The 17,169-nt window shown below is 35.2% G+C and overlaps 1 protein-coding gene across 1 annotated transcript; it reads left to right on the top strand.

Moving 5' to 3' along the window:
• The first annotated feature begins 2,655 nt into the window (after window positions 1-2,655).
• LOC119993446 (putative glucose-6-phosphate 1-epimerase) lies at window positions 2,656-10,996 on the top strand. The gene is made up of 9 exons (XM_038840602.1): window positions 2,656-2,929; window positions 4,203-4,277; window positions 5,512-5,568; window positions 5,648-5,808; window positions 7,407-7,547; window positions 7,779-7,881; window positions 7,963-8,062; window positions 9,620-9,866; window positions 10,657-10,996. Exons 1-8 carry the CDS (start codon window positions 2,837-2,839, stop codon window positions 9,832-9,834), a joined length of 945 nt encoding a protein of 314 aa, XP_038696530.1. The 5' UTR covers window positions 2,656-2,836; the 3' UTR covers window positions 9,835-9,866; window positions 10,657-10,996.
• The last annotated feature ends 6,173 nt before the right edge of the window (window positions 10,997-17,169 follow it).

Below are 17,169 nucleotides of genomic sequence, written 5' to 3' on the forward strand. Positions count from 1 at the left end.
CCTTATCTTGATACGACTTGTTTCGGCTACTCTATAGTACATTTTAAATTACTCTTATTTTAGTATACATTTATTACTAAACCATTTACGTCACTAATATGTTCTTATTCGTTAATTCATAGTTTTGATCCTTTTGATGTTATTCGGAAGATAAGCGAGTGATTTTATTCCCGAGGAAAAAGAAGGTTACTTTAAGGAGTTCAAGATAAGTATAAAATATAAATTGAAAGTGTTCTCCTTTAATATATTTTTTCACCAATGCTTCACAATGTTAACTTTTTCTTATCTTGCAGGGTGAATTTACATGGGACCCTGCTCATGATGTTGTAATAAAGAAACTATGGAATATAGAGCTAGGTTGTTGGCATCTCTTTTAAAAAGCTACAATGAGCCTCATTTGTTTGTTTTTAATCTTCAGTGTTGCTGCTTAAATATCTATGTTTCTTGAAATTTGGAAAGCAATGATGTCTTAACTTAGTTGAAAAGTTTTTGGATATATTTATTTTAGCTCATTTGATTGCATATTTTTCTGTTTGTGTTTGCTTACACATATGGGATGTCCTATTATTCTCTTTTTTTCCTTCAATATATTGTGTTGCTGCTTTTTTTTGTCTTACCAGTGTTCATGAGCATTAGTATCTTCTTTTGCAGGAAAAATTTATCAAGCTGAAGGAGGACATTCTGACATAGCGATCAGTCTCCTCCATCAGTCAATCACCTCTTGAGCCATTGGATTAGGATCCTTTATTCCTTACAGTAACTGGTGGGAAGAATAAGAAAAATCGCATCTATGAACTTGGATATGAGGCAAGTTTTTTACCTAGTTCTTCATCTTGCTCTGATGGACATTCTAGATTGTATACTCAGGAGGAGTTGGAGCAGGAGTTAATGAAGCGCATCGCTCGGATGAACTCTGAGTTATTGGATGAGGTTGGTGACTTACGGCAGCGGACGCAAGATCAGGAGCAGAGGTCGACGGAATTGTTTTCTCAAATGCAGATGCGATCCCTCAGAAACAACCCTGAAGATGATTGTGCTTCACATGGACACCTTTATGATGAAGATTAGACTGTATTTCATAAAAATATTGAACCACTTATGTATAATATTAATTTGATCACATGTTATTTCTTGCACATTTTGATAATATATTTTTAATAGAATTATTGAATTGATAATTATAGTTGAACTATCATAATATATAATTTTAAAAATCATTATTATAAAACATAAAATGAAAAATAAAAAATAATATAATTAGGGACGGAATTGTCAAACAAATTTCATCGCTAATATTTTTATATAAATATAATATATTTATTTGAATAAATTAAAATTTAGAAAATAAAAATTTTGTGATGGAAATCTCATCGCAAAAGTCATGACAAATTTGCTTCACCAAAAATTTAAAATTTAAAAATAATATATTTTGCTACTGAATGTGCAGTAGCAAAATGCGTGGCCAATTAGCAACGAAATATTCCGTCGTAAATACTCAAAATTTTGATTTTTTATCCATTAATTTGCGACGAAATTGCCTTCGCAAATGCTGTTGCAAAATAATTTCGTCGTTAAAAGTCCATCACAATTTTCCATCGCTAATTTTTACAACGATTGTTTTTGCAACAGACAAAATTAAGTTGCAAAAATTATAGCGACGGAATTTTTGTATTTTGCGACATAAAATTCAGTCGCAAAAAATCTGTTTTCTTAGGGTGTATAGTTAATAGGATTAAAAACGGGTGGAATAAGTGGAAGAGTATATCCAGGGTGTTATGCGATCAAAGAATTCCCTTAAAGTTTAAGGGAAAATTCTATAGGTCAGATATTCGCCCTGCAATGATGTATGGTTCCGAGTGTCGGGCTATCAAGAGACAAGATATCCAAATAATGTATGTAGCATAAATACAAATGCTTCGTTGGATGTGTGGTCACACTAGAAAAGATAGGATAAGAAATGAGTTCATTAAATCTAATGTAGGAGTAGCACCTATTGAGGATAAGTTACGAAAAAATCAATTAAGATGGTATGGACATGTCCAACGTAGAGATAGCGGTGCGACAGTGAGGAGGAATGAGATAATTTTTATAGGAGAGAGTAGAAGACAACGAAGTAGGCCTAAAAAGACATGGCTTGAAGTTATAAGAAATGATATGAATTTAATAGGAGTGGATGAATGTACGATTCATGATAGAAATGAATAGCGAAAATAAATACATATGGTGGATTTCCAATGATGTTCTCATAGACTCGTGTAACCGATCCCAAACTTTTGGGATAAAGGCTTGGATGATGATGATGATGATGATGATAGAAAAATTATACTATCCGATACGGAGTTCCAAACGGAACCTTAGATATAAAATTGTGTAAAATATCTTATTCTATTTTCATATTCAACAAAACAAAACACCATGTAAAATTTAAAATCTTACAAACTTTATATTTATGATTTTTCAAATTGAAAAAAAAAAAATTTTCAAATTAGAAAAAAAAATTTAAAAAATTTTACTTACAAACTTAAAAAAAATGGCAGCTCCTTATTTTTAAGAAAAAGACGGCTCCTTATTTTAAAAACAGTCCCCACCGTGCCTTTAGCTTCACATCTTTGGAGCAACCAATAAAAGGGAAAAAAAAAAAAAGAAAAAAGAAAATTTAATTAGACATGAAAATTCAAGAGAGATTCGGCAGCCTCGCAATACTCACTTGTACAACTGACACTGCTAAACGTTGCAAGCAGAGCTGCTGTAGAGCTATATAAAGCACTGTATGAAATCCAGATTTGTCGAAGAAGCGCTGCTTCGTGACTGAAGAGAAGTGAAAGAGGCGTACGCCATGGCTAGCGATAGGGTTCCGGTTGAGATCACCAAAGGAATCAATGGCCTCGAGAAGGTCGTTCTTCGTGAGCCTCGTGGCAGCTCCGCTGAGGTACATCCCCTTCCCCACCATGCGACCCCATCGTTTCACTTTCTATTGCTCTCCCTCGCTGTATATTGATTGCTTACTCTCGATTATGATTGATAGCTCTGTGATTTTGTGATTTTCCGATTGCGAATCTGCTGTTTCTTCTGTGATAATCTATGATCTTGAGTAGATGAAATATATGTGTAGCCTGTGCGATTGGGATGATTACTCATTTGTGTAGATCTCTTCGTGGTTCTTTGTACAGTGCAAGATCAGATCTCTTGAAGATATAAGAAATCCGGGGTTAGTGAGAAGAGCTACTGTTCTTATGTTTTGTGTTGCATTGGCATTCCAACAATCCAACATACTAACTTGCCACAAGGCCCGAAACAACAATAAAATAAATCCATTAGGTTCTGTTGCTTGGTTTTGTCTGATTTAGCTGTTTGTGTGTATCTGACTGACGTTATTTCACATTGATCAAGCCTAACATTATGTCTTTGGTTTTATTTTGAAGCGAATTAATTTTCCCTTTTATATTATATTTTAAAAAAGGGAAAATTATTTTCTTATGCACCTTGTGTTCTTGCGTTTTTGTTGTGAGTTTGGAAATTTGCTCCGAGTTAGTTTCAAGTAAAACTGGTTCTTTGTGAAGTAGGTCTACTGAAGAGGCTAGTGTCATTTATAATTTGTATGTCATTTTATACACCTATCGACATACCTCAGCATACTTTTCTGTTACATGGACCCTTTTAAATGGATTGCTTTGAAAAGGAAGTATTAGCTGGAGATGCTATCATTTTAGCCTTGTATTTATAATGGAAGGTAGCAGCAAGACTAATGTTAGCCACGAAGTTTCATATATGTGATTATACCAATTCCTTATTTTAAATATGTATTAAGCAGATTCTCTTCCTGGTTAGAATTTGTGATAAACCTTCCTTATTTGTGGTAATATAAGATTTGAGGCTAATTAGTTTTCTTTTATCAATATTGTCAAATATTCTGTATTGTGTAATGTACTACAGGACTGCTATTGTCTCTTTTTTTCAAAATACTTGAAGGAAAAAAAAAAACCAGTTGTGCTTTATTATGATCAAAGTCGAGACCCATTATTATGCTCATTCATATTGTGATTGCTTGGAGTGTCTGGCTGCTGCCTTTGGTGGTTTCTCTTTTTAACCTTTTCTATGGCTTATAAAGATACATGCTGCAAGTCTGCAACTTTATTTTTTTATGATGTCTAAAATCTGCGGCATTTTATTGATACTAACAAGTTGGCAGCTTTGTTTTCCAGGTGTATTTGTATGGGGCTCATGTGACGTCTTGGAAGAATGATCATGGAGAGGAGTTGCTTTTTGTCAGTAGTAAGGTAGTACGCAGTATTGTAGTGATAATTATCTTTGCTTTACTAGTGGAAGGTTAATACTTGTCATTGATGAAGTTCTGTAAATATTTCATTTCAAAAGTATTATTATTTTTCCTGATCAATATTTAATAGTTGGTTCCTTCTTGGCCTAGGTAAAGTCCATCTTGTTGTAATAGAAGTTAACAAGAACATATAAGTTTTAGCACTCAATAAGGAAACATAATGAAAAATGTCAATATTTCTTTTTGATATATATGATATAACTGAAGCATGAAACATAAAGAAACATAATCATATAATCCATTTAATTAATTGCTCTTTTTACTTGTTGACAGATTATTATATACTTTTTTGCACTCATAGCATTCTTGCTAAATGATCACATCTTCTTGTCTAATTTTACAGCTGATAGCATGGTATCTCATCAGTTCCTGGTATTTTATATCAATGAATCATGAAGATGAAGAGCTTCATAACAATAATTGATGATAGCTTTTAGTCTTCATATATTTAAGGAGTTTACTAGTTTAGTGAATTTTGTTGTGAAATGCCCTGTGCAGCCGCTTATAAGTTTGATGAATTTAGTCTTTAAAATATACTAGCACTGACCATCATTTCAAGCATGCCCAATTTTTTTTAGAGAAACAATGTTGTTTCCTTGTCAGTTAGGCATATATGCTTTTGTTCTCTTGCTTTGATTCTAGGTTATTTGCCTTTTCCTTCAATGAGCTCTTACTGAAAAGATACTAACACTGGCCATCATATCAAGCATGACTAGGCAGTAGTGTTTCCTTCTCAGTTAGGCACACGTTGGTACTGCTACTTTTCTAGGAGTCATACAGGACCATTATGAATCTGTCCTTTTGGTGCTTTTTAATGTTCTAAATTGTGGAAAATTGTAATTTTGTTGTTTGAGATTTTTTTTAGTATGGAATTAACAATAATGTTGTTCATGAGCATTGTCTAAAGCATTCTGTGGAGCTGTGTGTTCCGTCAGAAGTAGCTGAGGGTGTTTCTACTGCATAAAGTATCATTCTTTTTTTATTTAGGGGGATGTATTAGTGTTTTGAAATCTTTGTTGCAGCCTGTTTTCTCTGTTGACTGCTCTACGTTATTTAGATTGCTAGAAAAATGTTAAACGTTCCTTTTGATGCATTTCCCGTGTTCCTAAAGTTACTCTTTCTACTCTATCCTTGAATTGAAATATAAGCCCACATCACATAACGTATAATTGCAGGCCATATTCAAGCCTCCAAAGCCAATTCGTGGTGGAATTCCAATATGCTTTCCACAAGTATGTGTTCTCCTTAGCTTTACTCTCGCTTGTCTTTGTGTTCGTTCTTGGTTACTTAACTTTTGCTCTGTGTATGCAGTTTTCAAATCTTGGAACACTTGAGCCGCATGGATTTGCTAGAAATAGATTTTGGACCCTTGACTCTGACCCTCCTCCTCTGCCAGCAAACTCCTCCATTAAGACTTTTGTTGATTTGATCCTCAGGCCCTCCGAAGAAGATATAAAAATTTGGCCTCATAGGTTAGGCAGTTGAAATCATTTTCTTTCTTGATCCATCCATAATTTTTTTCCATTTTTTTTACTTTAGCTCTTTTTTTTTTCTTTTTTCAAGGGCCCATTTTATTGATAAAAAACTAGGATAGTACAATGAAGAACACGGCCAACAACACCTGCAATGACTAAAACAAGGAAGAAAAGGAAATTAATTGCAAAATATCCTCGTACACACGCTTGCAGTCACCCACAGTAAACAAAAACAAACAAAACTAAGGAATACGCCTGTCATGGAAATCCTCCCTACTTTTGACCTCTTATGTCAGATCCTTTGAAAACTTAATACGTCTTCCCCCATATCCTTTTTCATTTCTCTTACTCCAAACATGATACATGCGGCTATCTACAGAAACCAAAAAGATCTTCGAACTGACCCATAGGTCGGAGACCCTAGGCATTCTTCTAAAAGAAAATGATTACTAACTGAGAGCGTGATGCAGATTGAATAATGAAAATTTGACAAGAGAATAATGTTTAGAGGAGAATATAAAGCCCCCCAAAAGAAGAACCAGATGGAAAACCAAGAATAAGAGAGAGTAAAGGGAAAATCCATGCAGAAGGAGAGGAAGAAATGGCATGATATAGTGGATAGTGATGATTCATTTATAGTGTAGTATTGGCACCTTCTTGGTGACTGCGCATTGCATTTTGTTATCCATTAATTAAAAAAAGGAGGAATCAGGTGGATGTTTGGGAAGAATTATTTACAAAAGTTTGGGGTCAGGTACATGAGTTTATGAGAAAATCTGTTGATTTTAATAGCCAAACACTAAGAACCATATATTGTCATGGGTTGTATAGCTTACCTATAGAATTTTCCTTTCAACCTTTAAGGAATCCTCCAGTCACATAAACCCACTGAATGCACTCCTCCATTTTGTCCACCCTTTTTTAATACTATGAACTATATCTTCACCAATATCTCTGTCATCTTGGAAAATGGAGTCAAGATATCTAAAAACCTTGCTTTTTGTTGCAATGATTATTAAGATATATTCAAATCAGTACAAGCCACTGTAGATAGTAAGAATGAATGGAGATCAACTAAAGAAGTTCCCATCCCAATGTCTTCATATCAAGGATCTTTTCTTGATCCTTCATGTTTTTTGCACTGATTTGAGGAGTTTACAAGATCTATTCAAGATGAAATCTTTTGTTGCAAGCTAGTTGTGAATGACATTATATTAGCTGAGTTACATGTGATATTTTAAGTGCAAATTTATGTAAGAGAGGAGAAGGAATGGGTAGGGAGGGGGACAATGGATACCTTTTACTTTTAACACTAAGTGATCTAAAGGTGAGATTTTGATCATTTTGGTTGATAATTTAAAAATATTAAGAGATTGGAGATGATGTATATCACATAAATAAACAGAACAATCTTTTGCCAATCACTCACTTGGTAATGGACCCCTTGGCTGCTTTCTAGTATACTGAGAAATCTGATTGTTCTTGAGGCAACCATTCTCCAAACTAGACAATGCAACCTCCCTAATAATGTTAGAATCTTCGAAACCCTATTATGGGATTTCATTGATTTTTTTTCCCTTTGGTTTAACTATTAGCTATGAGTTCCGTCTGAGGGTGGCTTTAGGACCTGGAGGAGAGCTGACATTGACCTCCCGCATCAGGAATACCAACAGTGATGGAAAGCCATTTACCTTCACATTTGCTTATCACACTTACTTCTCTGTTCCGGACATCAGGTATTGAACTAACTTTTGGTGTATCTTCTCTTATGTAGTTCCTTGGTTCCTTTGTGTTAATATTGCAGTTGGAATGTTTACCATCATGTGCAAAGTTGATGAAAAAAATCCTTGAGCATATGGAAACAGTCAAATGTCCACATACAAGACAAGGAAAATTAATGAATGCATGGTAATATCTTATTATGCAATTATGAGTGTCTATTGATGAGTTTAGGTGCTTCTATTCAGTGAAGTCCGGGTGGAAGGATTGGAGACCCTGGACTATCTTGACAATTTGCAGAATAGAGAGCGTTTTACGGAACAAGGAGATGCAATAACATTTGAATCAGAAGTGAGTACATTGCAACTTTTTCTCTTACTATTTGTATATAGAATCCTCTCTAATTCAGCTAGTTCTTAAATTATTGCACAGGTTGACAAGATATATTTGAGCACTCCTACAAAGATTGCAATTCTTGATCATGAAAAGAAGAGAACTTTTGTTTTACGCAAGGATGGACTTCCAGATGCTGGTGAGATTGATTATGCTAATGTCTTCTACCATTGATTTCTTGTTATATGTAATGGGGAATTCAGATTTTTTTATCCATGCACACCGAAAACTTAAAATATGTTGGAGACAAAAAGGATGGGACTTCAGAATTGCAAATTAGATTGTTAGTAACATCTTGATTTGATTAATTTATGGTTTTAATTTTGTACTTTTATAGGAGACGAATGCAATTTTATATTTTAAAATTTGTACTTTTATAGGAGACAAAAATGAAATTTAATATTTTATTGGGATAGCATTTAATCTGGTCAATTGAGTCATATTTGGGCCTTATTTTATTGGATCCTTATATACGAGGACTGTTGGTTACTTCAAGTATGAGTCTTAAATAAGAATCTCCTATTACAAAATTGTCATGATAGATTAGGAGTTGTAGTCATATACCAGATACAGGAAACAAATGACTTCCTATATGTGATTGCACGTACTCTCCAATTACTATAATTTGTTTTGGGAAAAAAAAAATTAGAATGTGTGGTGCTATTCAAACTAATGTTAATTTTAGTGTTTGGTTTATTTTGGAAGCCATGCATGTCTATGGAAGTATGGATTATTGTTTCTTTTCTTTTATCCTCCTACTTTTTGCTTTTAAATTAATGTCTTTACTGTTTATAGCCTTAGAACAGCTACCATTCTGATGCTTGTGCTTTGTGCTTTCTTTTACCTTCAAACTTCTTCGATTGTTACTTCCATATAATCCCCTCTAGTGTCCATATTCTTTCCTGCCATTTTCTCATCAAAGCTCCAGACAAAGCTGCATCTTTGTGGCCATTGTTTTTATCGGAGCTTGAGTTAAAAGCCTACAACCATTTATTTTCTGCAAAAACTTAGCCCAACTTCTTGACTATCACATGATACTACTTCTACTGTACCATAAGGTATTTAGTTATGTAAAGGTGGTGTCATTCATCCCTTTGTTTTACAGAAGGTAGTTGTGACATTTAATTAATGAAACAAAAATCACATAAATCTAGATCAATCACAAGATGACTGCATTAATTAATAGTGAGTACTTTTTTGTTTTGCCATGGGTTAGAAATGTAGAATGTTTTTGTGTAAAATGTGAGCTTTGGATTCAGTAGTTTCCAACTGTAGTAAATATAGCAAAAATATGTATGTTTAAAGAAAATTAAACATGAAGCTGAAAGAAGAAATATGGCACAAAAGATGGAGGAATGTTTTTTTTTTCTTTTTAGTCAAGGTTGAATTTTTCCTTGATGTAGTTGAAATTAGAGAGGAGTGCAAGTCTCGTAATATCCACGTTTGTTCTATGTTTAATATGATACTTAAGTATGTTGTGTGAATTGTGTTTTCCTTTATAGTGACTTTTTGAGTTCTTATTTTATGATTTTATATGCATGCCACATTTTTCAGAGGCTTTTTGCCCTTCCTGTTTCTTTTTGGTGCATCAATAAAAGACCAGATTAAGGGCCATTAGAAGATTGGAAAGGCTTTAGCATGCAGTACTTCCTCAGCGATATGCATTTATTATTGTTGAAGTTTTCCTTTGATGCAGTGGTATGGAACCCCTGGGATAAGAAGGCAAAGGCTATGGCTGATTTTGGAGATGACGAGTACAAACATATGCTGTGCGTTGAGGCTGCTGCTATCGAAAAACACATCACCCTGAAACCTGGTGAGGAATGGAGAGGACGGCTGGAACTGTCTACTGTTCCCTCCAGCTACTGTAGCGGGCAACTTGATCCCCAGAAAGTTCTATTGGGCAGCTAAAGATCCAGTGTTCTGGTTTATATTCTGTACAGGTACTTCTTCTGACATTTCAAAATGTGTTGACTATTCATCTATTGCAATGAGATTGAAGTCTTGAAGTGTTATTTATATGTGTCACTAATGTTTTTAGGATAGTGGTTCATGTATACAACATGTTGCTTTTTCCCCAAAACTTTTATTTTCATCTCGGACTAATGTGTTATTCTTGTTGTCTTTATGTTTCAACCTTAACCGTGAGATGTACCCCTTGCTTCAGATCCAACAGGCATCCACTCGAAGTGGTGCTTTATAATTCAAAATTAATCACGTTGCATGCTCCTTGTTCTGCATTTCTGAATTCCATGCTTTAATTCGCTTTATATCGCAAGAAAATGTTTGTATTGAGCATCTCATAGTGGAACATGGTTTTAAAATTTAAACTCCTTTTCAGTTTTTCACATGGTAGACCAGCAAACTAGGATATATTTCAAATTTTATGGTATCCTTTAGACATCCCCCACAAGGGCAGTGCCTGAGGGTTGATTTACCTTACTCTTTATGGCTTTCACTCTTTTACCTCTGAAATTTTCCTAGCTAGGGGGTCTGATACAATGTTTGTTTGGTTATATTTTGTTGTCGCGTCCAAATGATGAGCATATATTGTTGATGTCAGTTCATGTTCACAACTGTTTGATGCTAAATTGGATCCGCATAAACTTTCCGAACTGTAGTCTTGCGAATTCAATTTATCTCACTTCATTGAGCATAATATTCGCACTCATATGCGTAGCCTTCAAAAACATTTAAAATTGATTTCAGTTACTAACATAATCTATTCTGCAGGTATTCTGTTCCAAAATGTTGATGCCAGTTTTTCTGCTCCTTGAAAAATTTTCATCTCTTTGGGTGGAAGAATGGATTCTTGAGTAGCTGCTAGGACCTGCCAAATAATTCTACCTTTTTTTGACTCTTGTTCTCTTTTACAGAACAATTTGGTGATATGTCTTGAAATGGGAGCAAACAAGCCTAAATAGAATGGTGAAACAATTACTTCTGCTATGTTGGATGTGAAATATTTTTATTTAAAAGGTCAATTCTGCTATGCTGGATGTGAAATAATTACTTCTTTAAGATACAGGTTGCCAATGAATTCATATTTAATGCGCATTTTAAAATGCGCACATTTAAATTTGTTATGGTGGTGTTGTAGTGCAGATCTTCGAGAATTCGATTTATTTTTATCTGAGCGCCCTCCTATTTCCTCAAGTGCCTTTTAAGATATGACGGAAATTCTTTTATATGAGCGCCGTTCTATCTCCTCAGGTGTCTTTTAAGATATTGATACGTATCCATATTATTAGCTGGTCAAGTACAGTTTAGTTTTACTACTAAACAGTTAGTAGTCTGTTAACTATGACAAAATGGTCCATGTGGCCATTATAGTTAAGTAGGTGCAAATGGTTGTTATAAAGGGTGGTTAGCGCATTTTGTAAACTGTTTTGGGAAATATTATGAAAATGGAGAATTTGTTCTTCGTATGTGTTTGTGTTCTTCCCTTGTAATCTCTCTCTGCAACTTTCTCAATCTGTGCTAGGTTTAAGGTTAGAATGAGACTATCAATTGGTATTGGAGCCATTCAATCTCTGGTTTCCTTCTGTTGAGCCTGCAATTCCTTTCCTGTGCATGCTGCGTTGACAAACACGAGCTATTGCAATGGATTCTCATGTAACGACTTTGGAATCTTTGATGGAGAAGCTTTAAAGTGCTTATGATGATCTTCACTCATGTTGGTGAGATTGCGTATCTGGCCAGTTCTTTTGAATCACGAATGGATTTCAAATTAACCTCTAAATTTGATGGTCTTTGTTGAGATCTACTCCGCGACAATTCAAGCTCTCTTGATGATGAAGATCGTGCTCAGCTTGGATTCAATAAATCTGTTCGCAGATTTGATGGCCAAGAACATAAGAATACATTACAGAAAGCTAAATTGGCAGAAAATTGATTTTCCTCGTTTTGCTGAAGGTGATGCTCCTTCTACTTGGATCTATAGAGTAGAACAATGCTTTGATTACTATAACACACCAGATCACCAGAAGGAGGTTGTAGTCTCTTTTAAGCTTGAAAATGAGGTCCTCCAGCGATTTCGTTGGATGGATTGTTTGCAGACAACTTCTCATAGGGAGGACTTTACCAGAGCTTTGTGCCATGAATTTGGCCCCGCTAAGTTTGAAGATAGTGCGGAAGCCTTATTCAAGCTAAAACAATCAAGTACTTTTAAAGATTTTGTGCCGGAATTTACACGTGTTGCTAATAGAACAATTGGAGTGAGTCCTTCGGTATTAAAGAGCTGTTTTTTTAGGAGGACTCAAATCAGAATTGAAATATGATGTCAAGTTGCTTAAACCTGAACCTATCCATGATGCGATTGCTATAGCTTTCAAATTGATGTTAAGTTGAATCATTTTCGATTGCCTGCTTCTAAAACACTCTATAGACCTCATATTTCAGCATCAATTCCTCTATCTTCCTCCAAACAAATTGATATACCACTTAAATGACCAAATCCTTTTGAGCTTCTAATTAAGAAGATTTCTCCTGAGGTGGTACAAGATAGACGGCAAAAAGGTTTGTGCTTCTATTGTGATGAGAAATACATTAGAGGCCACGAGTGCCAAAAAACAATTGCTACTTTTAGAAGTTGAATTTGAGGAAGACATTATGGAAGAGGAGGAAAATCATGATGTGTTGGTTCCTACATTGGACTGTCAGCAGATGGAACTTAGTGTCTAAGCATTCTATGATCCTTTTGTTGACCAACCACTTAAGACCATGAAAGTGAGGGGTATGATCAATGGATATTCAGTTTTGATTTTAATTGAATCAGGTAGCACACATAATTTTTTGGATTCTAAGCTACTCAAACATGTGGATTGGCATTGTGACAAAACATGACTTTTTGAGGTCAAGATTGCATATGGCGGGAAAGTTAGAGGTATGGGATCTTGTAGGGGCATTCCTTCGACTTTGGGAGATTACAAATGCAATAATAGTTTGTATGTCCTACCTTTGGGGGATGGGATATAGTATTGGGAGTGCAATGGTTGTCTATTGTTAGCCCAGTTTTGTGGGATTTCCAATCCTTAACTATGGAATTTACAATTGCTGGGAATACTTATTAGTTGCAGAGTGAAGCTTCTAATCATTATAGCATACAAGATGTATCTCTATCTTAGATAGAAATGGACTTAGAGGGTGTCAGTCTTGTTTTATTGTTATATTCACAGGAGGTAACTGTACTTGATACTAGAACACATTTGAATGATAAACAACAAGAAGAATTGCAAAAATTGTTGTAGTCCTATGCCATAGTTTTCCAAACACCCACTACTTTACCAACTGTGAGGGATCAAGATCACATAATTCCATTAATCCTTTGGGCCAAACCTGCTAGTAAAAGACCTTATCATTATGGGCTTGTGTAGAAATTTGAAATTGAAAAAACAGTAGAAGAGTTGCTTCAAGATGGTTTTATCACAATCAACCATAGTCATTTTTCCTCCCCTGTGTTGTTAGTTAAAAAAGGAGGGAACTTGGAGGATGTGTATGGACTATAAAGAGTTAAATTAGCTTACTGTGAAGGATAAATTCCCTATACCACTCATTGATGATTTGTTGGATGAGTTATATGGTTCATAGTACTTCTCCAAGCTTGATTTAAGATTAGGATACCATCAAATAAAGAATGCATCTTGATGACATTGAGAAGACAACCTTCAAGACACATGAAGGACACTATGAGTTTATGGTAATGACATTTGAGCTTACCAATGCTTTAGCAACACCTGAGGGGTTGATGAATGAGATTTTTCAGCCATATTTGAGAAAATATGTGTTAGTTTTCTTTGATGATATTCTCATATACAATACTGATTGGAAACAACATCTCCAAGACCTCAAGCAAGCTTTTTATGTGTTACAGCAACATCAATAACTAGTAAATAAACAAAAGTATGTGTTTGGAACTGATAAGGTGGAATATCTTGGTCATGTGGTGTCCAAGGAAGGAGTGGCTACTGATCCCTCTAAGATAAAAGCAATTGTAGAATGGCCTATTCCATCTACTATCAAAGAGCTAAGAGGTTTCTTGGGATTAATTGGTTACTATAGGAAGTTTGTTCCAAGGTATGGGAAGATTTGTAATCTCTTATACCAGCTAACTAGAAAAAGACAGTTTTGTTTGGAATGAAATGGCTACTTTGGCTTTGAAAGATTGAAAGATATTATGGTTTCACCTTAGGTCCTAGCTCTGTTAGATTCTTCGAAGCCATTTGATTTGGAATGTGATGCCTCTGATAATGGAATAAGAGTTGTTGCTGTAGCAAGGTGGGAGGCCAATACCTTTCATAAGTTAATCTTTAGGGCCTAGGAACTAGGGACTTTCCACTTGTGAGAAGGAGTTAATTACCATTGTGCATGCAGTAAGGAAATGACAAAATTATTTGCAATGGAGGCACTTTATCATTAAATTTGACCACCACAGTTTAAAATACTTTATGCATCAAGGGGCTACGACTCTATTCCAACATAAATGGGTAGCAAAGCTATTGGGTTTTGACTATGAAATTCAATACGAGCAAGGGGTGGACAATTTAGTTGTTGATGCTCTTTCAAGATTTACAAGGGCAGATCCTACACGCTTTGAAACAAGCTCACATTGGGAGCTTGCTTATGCGGGTGGTACTGCCCAGCTTATGTGGGCGGTACCGCCCAACTTATTGGGTCATTTGGTGAGGCGGTCCTCACCAAACAGAGCCATAATGAAGTTGATGAATGGATATTGAATAAGTTGAAGGAATTAAAGAATCCAGATGGAGCTACTAGGTTGCCTATGTATTCCATGGACAATGGATTCTTGAAATATAAATCAAGAATAGTTTCTAGTTCCAATTCTCCTTGGAAGGCTAAGATGTTTGAGGAGTGTCATTCCACATCAATTGCTAGTCATCCTATTGTTCACAAGTTTTATCAGAGATTAAAAGATGCTTCTATTGGAATGGCACCAAAAAGGATGTGAGATATATGGTGGCAGAATGCTTAATTTGTCAACAAAATAAGTGTGAAACCATTTCACCTCCTGGATTGCTGCAACTATTGCTTGTTCCCGCTCATATTTGGCAAGATATTAGTATGGATTTCATTATTTCATTGCCTAATTGCATAGGGAATATAGTAATAATGGTAGTGGTGGGTAGGTTGTCCAAGTACGCTCATTTCATAACTTCGGCACATCCTTCTACTGCTACTGGTGTGGCACAAATCTTCATTGAAAAGGGATCCAAATTATGCATGAGTTTAGGCTATCATCCTCAAAGTGATGGGCAGACATAGGTAGTTAAATTCATATGCAACAATTATAAAGACCTAGAGGTAATCACATTCTTAACTTTAAAAGACTCCTCAGGTTATTTTCCCCTAATGCATGCATTACACACAAGAGCATCACTAAATTTTATTTTGGGTAGCCCATCATTAAGTCTTTATCACAATTTTTATCAAGTAGATATGTCAATATGAACTAATCTTCTATCCCAATACATGACACACTTGTTTGATGCAATCAAACAAGGCATATTAGAGCTACTCACAAATTCAATATCAAGCATGTATACATTTTCATTTCTAATTCCTATCATGACAACATTACGACAATCATTTTCAATAAAACATTTGGCACCTTTGAAACTAACAACATAACCTTTATCAATCAATTGACAAACACTAATCAAATTGAAGGCGAACCATCAACAAATATCATATCTTCAATAGGGAAAGATGAGTTACCAATGGATCCCATGCTAGGATCCTACATTTGGAATTATCTCCGAATGTGACATATCCACCATTCTTTTTCTCCACAATAGTAGGGAACAAAGAGGCATCTCTGACCATCTGCCTAGAGTATCCACTATCCAAATACCATTTCCATGGCTTGAATTTAGACTTTAAGCACTCTTAGACAAACATGATCAAGGCACCTAAGTATCCAAACTTTGGATTCTTTAGAATTAGCGGCCTAATTTGCATATGTATTCACATTGAAAGAAGTCATCACATATGCTTTTTATAATCGTCACTTAAATCTTTTGACACAAAAATCTTATAAAATGTACTCTCCTTGGTCTCGGTTTAGCACCCCTAAAAGTGCTAGCCTCACTTATGGGGTAAGGTAGCTTGGCCTTGGCCATGGCACCAACATCACTCATGGTTGCAAAAATCGCTAGTCGACCACTAGGCGGTTTGTGGGGACTAGGGATTAAGTGGATTAATCAGGGACTAGTCGGGGATTAATCGTTTTGAGTTTTTTAGTTTTATATATATATGCAATACATATCATATATATATGTGTAAAAACACAATATAAATGAAATAATACTACATATAGATTAATGACAAATTCTTACTGGACAATGGACATACAATTCAAAAATCAAGAAATCAATATATCATCTAAGTTCAAAAAAATCATAAACCATATGTTGAAGCTCAAATATATCATCAGCCATGTCCGAGGACTCTATCAACTTCCATTAGGTACTTCTCTTCTGCAACCAAAGTTCACACTTGAATGGTCATAAACATCTTCAGCCTTTCAATTGGTCTTGCACTCCTCAACCTAGGAAAAGAACAGTTTTCCAATCTTTCACTCCTCAAGTCAGGAAGTGGCGAAGTGGACTGTAGTCTTCTTCGCACATAGTAGGGTAGGAAGGATCCAAGGAGGTGGCTGGCTTCTTGAAGAAAGTAGGGTTGCAGATATGTTACGCCACGCAAAGGTGGAAGTTAACAATAGATGAAGACGATTTCGTTTTGACGAAGATTTTTTCTTTTAAAAAATTCCATCCAAAATGACGTCGTTTTGGATGGATCTCTGTAAAAAAAAAATACCAGGCACGTATTCCATCCAAACGACTACGTCGACTATTTCGATTAGTCGGAATTTAATCGGGTCACCGATTAAGTAACCTGATTACCCTCTAGTAGAAGCGGCAATCCCCGACTAGAGGGATTTTTGCAACATTGGTCACTCAAAGTTTCTTTGAGCTTCATTGGATCAAATTCAAGTCCACTCTTGTCAAGGTAGTTCTTTTGAGAGGCAAGCAACTCATCAAACTTTGTAGAACTCATAGAAAATTTAGAAAATTGAATTCCAACATCCAATTCTTTTCTACCATCTCATCAAGCTCAAGTTGCAAATAAATAAAGTTAAACAATAGGCATTCATTTTTCTAGCATGCTTGAATTTAGAAAATTTGACTTGGGTCTTGGTACATCTTTTAAAAGGCAAGAACGAAATTG

This window comes from Tripterygium wilfordii, chromosome 23 (genome assembly GCF_013401445.1).
Source record: "Tripterygium wilfordii isolate XIE 37 chromosome 23, ASM1340144v1, whole genome shotgun sequence".
Taxonomy (NCBI): Eukaryota; Viridiplantae; Streptophyta; class Magnoliopsida; order Celastrales; family Celastraceae; genus Tripterygium; species Tripterygium wilfordii.